Source organism: Trichosurus vulpecula, chromosome X, assembly GCF_011100635.1.
Source record: "Trichosurus vulpecula isolate mTriVul1 chromosome X, mTriVul1.pri, whole genome shotgun sequence".
Lineage (NCBI taxonomy): Eukaryota > Metazoa > Chordata > Mammalia > Diprotodontia > Phalangeridae > Trichosurus > Trichosurus vulpecula.
This window is the reverse complement of record NC_050582.1, coordinates 45969150-45975149: the sequence shown is the minus strand read 5'-3', so window position 1 is coordinate 45975149 and position 6000 is coordinate 45969150. Positions and strand designations below refer to the sequence as shown.

General features: G+C 39.9%; 1 protein-coding gene across 3 annotated transcripts in view; it reads right to left on the bottom strand.

The window, feature by feature from the left end:
• Positions 1–1442: 1442 nt before the first annotated feature.
• The window catches only part of SMARCA1 (SWI/SNF related, matrix associated, actin dependent regulator of chromatin, subfamily a, member 1), a gene marked incomplete at its 3' end in the record, with an annotated part of 90198 nt that continues 85640 nt past the window's right edge, over positions 1443–6000 (bottom strand). For all 3 annotated transcript variants that reach the window (XM_036740185.1, XM_036740184.1, XM_036740186.1), the window contains 3 exon segments: positions 1443–1655; positions 1769–1887; positions 4836–4968. In XM_036740185.1, coding sequence (XP_036596080.1) covers positions 1443–1655; positions 1769–1887; positions 4836–4968 — 465 coding nt within the window.

Sequence of the window (6000 nt, the reverse complement as noted above, 5' to 3'; positions counted from 1 at the left end):
ATGCCACCGCCCCAAGCTTGGAGTCCAGGGCCAGCTAGGGGCTGACAGAAAAGATGGACTCGTTACCAGGCTGGCTACAGAGGAACAACTTTGGGGGATGAGAAAGTCCCAGGCTCAGATTTTGCCTTACCATGATACTTACCGATTGTGAAACAATGGAAGTCCCTAGGCCTGTCCGAAATGCATTTTCCCCATTGGGAAAATGGGGATAATAAGCACTTCCTAGATATCTGTCCTTCTGTATGTAAAGTGCTTTGAAAGCCCTAAGGTGCTACAGAAATGCCAGGTATGATGACTACGATCATTTCCCATGGGTCCATTTATTATCTCTACATAGTCCATTCATATCATTCTACAGACATCTCAAATGGAACCCAGTATCTTCCTTCTCTCCCCACCCCCATTTGCTTAATACCCCATTTCTGTCAAGGGGCACCACTATCATCCCAGTCATACAAGCTGGCAGCCGCAGAGCCATCCTTGACTCTCATCAGCTACTAAGACTTTGATTCTGTTCTTGTTCAGTCATGTCTGACTCTTTGTGACCACCCCCCGCCATGGACCATAGCACAACCACCTCTGGAAGTCTGTCCACATTCATGTTTGTTGTTTCCACCCTTCATATTACATTCACATAACCACCAACCAAGTTCAGGCCCTTTTTACTTCTCACCCAGACTATTGCAAGAGCCTCCCAACTGGTCTCCCTGGCTCCAGGGTCTCTGCCCTCTCCAATCCATTCTCTCCCTAAAGCTCTGGTTTGACCACATCACTCCCCCTGCTGGGAAGCTTCATCCTGCCACTAGGAGAAAACATAACTCCTCTGTTTGGCACTTAAAGGCCTTCACAATCTAGTTCCAACCTATCTTTCCCCACTGATTTCACACAGTAATGTGCCTCTCCCGCATGCTCTATGTTCCTGCACGTTGGCCTATTTGCCATTTCCCCAGGAGGCATTTTATCTCCTGCCCCCATGACTTTGCACAGCCATCTGCCATGTCTGAAATGTATGCCTTCCTCACACTTCCACCCTTTAGAATCCAGAACTCCCTGCAAGACTCAGCTAAAGTGCTACCTCTTACAGGCATACTTTCCTGACTCCCCCCAATGGTAGTGTCCCCATCCCCTGAACTGACTTGGTTTATATTTTTTATTTCTTACCTGGCTACATGCTGCCCTTCCCCACCTCACCTCCAAATAAAATGTAAGTTCCTTGGGAGCAAAGCCCGTTTCAGTCTTGTCTTTGTATCTCAAAACATAACATGGCGCCCAGCATACTTAATAAATGTTTGTTGAATTATAGTCATTTATATCATCTGGCAATATTGGGAACAGGATGGGGAAAAAATGTACCTTTTGTCTAATTATGTCCTAACTTCCAATGTCTAGAGAGACCTCTAGAGTCAAGTCAATGCAACAGGTTTGTTTTTCTGGATACATACCATGGCAGTTCTCGATTTGATAAACCAATCAAAACGAAATTGAGGAGCATTGCGCACACACTGCCGTAACTCTTCATACACATTCTCCTTGTCAAAACCCATTTTATGGAGCATACAAATCAAGAATCTATCTTCCTCTTCAGTGTAGTTCTTCCCTTTGTTGGTTCCATACTGAATGCGCAGCTGATGAAATGGTGCCTTGTATCTTGCAATCTGAAAACGAGATAAACAACAACTGTGTCTATTTGGGTACACGAGGGCAAAAGTTTGACCACTACCTCATTACTAGCAGCCTAATGATTCCAAACTTAGAGGAAAAATACTACTTTGGCGTCCAGGGCTTTCTTGATACTGATCCGGCGCTGAATTCTAGCTTCTCCTCGTTCAATTTGAGCCATGATTCTTTCGATATCTTGTAGCTCATTACAACGCTCCCAAAACACAGCTGAAAGACAGAAGAATTTACTTTTTAATAACAACCTGTCACCCACACCAAATGCACACAACAAGTGGACAAATTGGATTTGATGGCATTGACTAGACTGGAAAGGACAGAGCACTTAATAGAGTAAAAAGAATACGTGTTTTACTTACATGAATGCGTGGTACAATGGATTATGGACTACCAAGGATCTGAGACTTACCTGTGCAGGGCCTCAATGGTGTTTTTTCATTCCTCAAGAGATACTCCAGTTAGACAACGGATGCAACAAATGAAAAATGATTTACAGTCCAAAATTTTGTAACAAATTCCCCTTCCTTAAAACAGCATGGAATCTTTTATGATTGCAAATAATGAAAGTGATTCAGAATCCCAGGATCTCTGAGTTGGAAGACACCTTAGGGACCCCACTATATTATCTCATTTAACCTTCACAACAATCCTGGGAAGCAGATACCATTACTATGCACATTTTGCAGTTGAGGCAACTAAGGCAGATATTGCTAAAGTAACTTGATCAGGGTCACACAGCTAGTCTGAGGCCAGATTTGAACTCAAACCTTGCCTTCTCCAGTCCCAGTGCTCTATCCACATACCATCTAGATGCAGAAATCTAAGCATACACTGTGACCACAGTATGGCCCTAACCTATCAGCCTAGTTACCCTATCAAAAAAGGTCATGAGGGAAGTCTGCTATAACCTACTTGGGATGAATCCATGCTGGCTCTTTATGATCACTGTTTCTCTTCTCTTTCTCCCAAACCATCCCCCTTAATGATGTATTCTAGAATTTTGCCAGAAGTAGAAGTCAAATTCACTAGTTTAGAGTCTGCAGATACCACTGCCTTTTTTTCTTTAAAAAAATGGGCCTTTTTCCTTCTTCAGTCCTATTGACTGATAACTTTCAAAGATCATCAACAGCAATGAAATAATCAGATCTGCCAGTTCCTTCTCCTCAGGCATGCCTGAAGCTCACAGAAGACAGCTAGAGGCTTTCAAACCATTTCCTTCCTGATCTTGGGCAGTCACTCCTTCCAAAGCCAAAGATCATTCATCGTCAACTGATTCTGGATTTGGGTGCACCTGACACTATTCCTACAGGATGATACTAATCTTCTGAATTCATCCTCAGTCATTTGTCCTGACTTCCATCTTTTATTTAAGTCATTTAAATGTGAAAATGAAATAAAAATAAAATGTGTATTTGGTTTTGGATAAAGAAAAATTAAGTCTTTTAAAATCTGAGTTTATCACTGAGTTCTCCAGGTATCCAGGTAGCTTATCAGAATCATTTCTGCTCCTACCTTCAGAAATTCATTCCTGAAAAGCTCCTGCCCATCTTAGGCCAACCGCCCCTTTACAATATTAAGCTATTAGAGGCAGATAAGCAGCCCAGTAAATAGAATGCTGAGACTGGGGTCAAGGAAACATGAGTTCAAATTTGGCCTGGGCAAGTCATTTAAGTTCTCTTTGCCTCAGTTTTTTCAACTGTAAAAATGGGGATCATAATAGCACCTTCATCCGAGGGTTGTTGTGAGGATTAAATGAGATAACATTTGTAAAGTTCTCTGCAAACCTTAAAGTGTTTTATAAATGCTAGCAATCATTATTATTACTCCTCATTAGTCAAAACTCAGTCCAAATACAAATTCCCTTTATAATTTCCTCCATGAAATTATCAGTAGGGCAAATTCCAAACTGATCACTTTTGACAGACAGATAAGGCCATCAGATGCCCAGACAGATGGAGTTTCCCATTATTACAGTATCATGTTTCTATGTCATGTTTGATCTGTTTCCCAAACCCATATCTAATTTTTTCTTCTGTCCAGGTAGTCTGTAGTAAACCGTTGCAACATTACTTCCATTTGATGCCCACTGATCATCATCATGTTTCTCCCCTCAGATTCCCAAATTCCCTCACATGAGTTCTTAATATACAAAGCTATTCTACTATATCTTGCATTTATTCTATTCCTTCTAAATAAGGTATATATTCTTCCGGAGCCAAATTCTAGATGTAAGTCCCATCACTCAAAGTCTCAGTAAGATTTATATTAGAATCATCCTGTTTATTACCCACCCTTTGTGCATTTGTATGTAACATCTGAGGTCCCAGGTTTTACATTCCTGATTCATTGACTATTAAGACACAAGCCAGAAATATGAGACCTTGGGCCCCCCATTAGTGCAGACCTATACCCTCACAGTTAACTAAAACTAAACTAACCTCCAAGGGTAAAAATTCAGGGCACAATGTGTTGCATTTCTTGCTTTCAATATTTAGCAGGTAACACACTTTTAGGTGGTTATGTTAACTAATTAGTGCAGTGCTTTTAATGACCCCAAGCTTCTCCCTGAAATAAAGGCCAATCTTTTAACATCAGTATTAAATTGCAGTGATACTGCATGGCTGCAAGCTATGGAAAACCATGTTCACTGAAGACATTATCTTACAGGTTACCCAAAGGGCAATGCAGAGACTCGTTGTGGGCATCCAGCATATCAGCAACAAAGAAGAGTCTACCAGAAAAGGAGGTGGGCCAATCCTGTGGCACAGGCTAACCAGTGTTCTGTCCATCCATCTCCGGATAGTGTTAAAAAAGAATCTAGAAAAATACCCTCAGGACAGTGTATGGACTCTTTGGAAGCCTCACCGGAGGACTTGGAGGAGAGATTGGATTGCAATCTGCACTGCTGGAGGGAAGCCTGCACTGATGAGATCACAGATGCACTAAAAATAAAAGTATCAGCTGAAATATTCTAAATCAGATTCATATATGGAAATTACCATGATCCAGAGGGAAATAGTTTAATATTCTACTTTCATGTAAGTTTCACACCTTTAAGTTAAAATGATCTTTAAACAAGCCAAAATCCTATTTGAGATTAAAAATAAAAAGAAATGAATAAAACTAAGCTGAGACATTGTTTCAACCAATGTACAAACCTGAATATTCAATGACCTCCTCAGGTGATTTTCCCTCCACCTCTCGGGCAATATTATCTATATCATCACGCCCATACTTCTCATTAGCTTTAATAAACTGGTTAAAATCTCGTTTGTTCCAGTTTGTGAATCCCTGTAAGCCAAAAGAAAAACATCGCTATTAACGGAAAACTGAAGCCAGACTTGGTGCTTTTTGCATATTACTGTTAATAACGTGGAAGACTGTTTAAAACACCTTCTGTTATATACTTTTAATATCAAAAAATATGATAGTGTTTTATTCCAGAATCCAGAGTTATTGTATAAATAACTCTTCTCTTTTATCAAGAGAATGGAATCCTTTTGATCAACTAAAGGTTAATTTGCAGTTCTAAAACTGGAGATACTTTGTAATTTTTAATTCCAAGGCTTATTAATTTTATTTATAGAAAATTTATAAAAAATAAAATTTTATAGACCTAATATCATTACTGATCAATAAGTGGTAATAACTACATAGGCAGCTAGGTGAAACAGTGAATAGGGCACTGGGGTTGGAATCAGGAAAACCCTGAGTTCAAATCCAGCCTGAAACAATTACAAGCTATGTGACCCTGGGCAAGTCACTTCACCCTGTCTGCCTCAGTTTCCTCATCTATAAAATGAGCTGGAGAAGGAAACGGGAAACCACTCTAGTACCTTTGCCAAGAAAACCCCAAAATGGGGTCACAAAAGTGACAGAGCTGAATACAACTGAAAAACAACTGGGACAACAACAAAAATGATATTTCTTTGAATTTTCAAGAAAATAAAAGTATCAAATGTAGCTATGCATAGTCGATACAGTACAGGACATGAGATCAGGAAGACCTAGATTTGAACCGGACCTCGGGCATTACTAACTGTACAAGTGTGGGCAAGTCAATTAACCTCTCCAAGGATCTCTCCTCACCTCTAAAATGGGCAGAACAGGGTTGTTGTGAGGATCAAATGATATAATGGATGTAAAGTGCTTTGCTAACCTTCAGGAGTTATAGAAATATAGGCTGTTATAAAATAGCATCTTCTTATTACTACATTCAAGCAAATCATAGAGAGACACTTAGCAAGAGTAAGGAGTTTTCATATAGATTCACCTTCCATTACAGAATTCTATTTTCTTGTTTTAAAAAAGCAATCACTCATT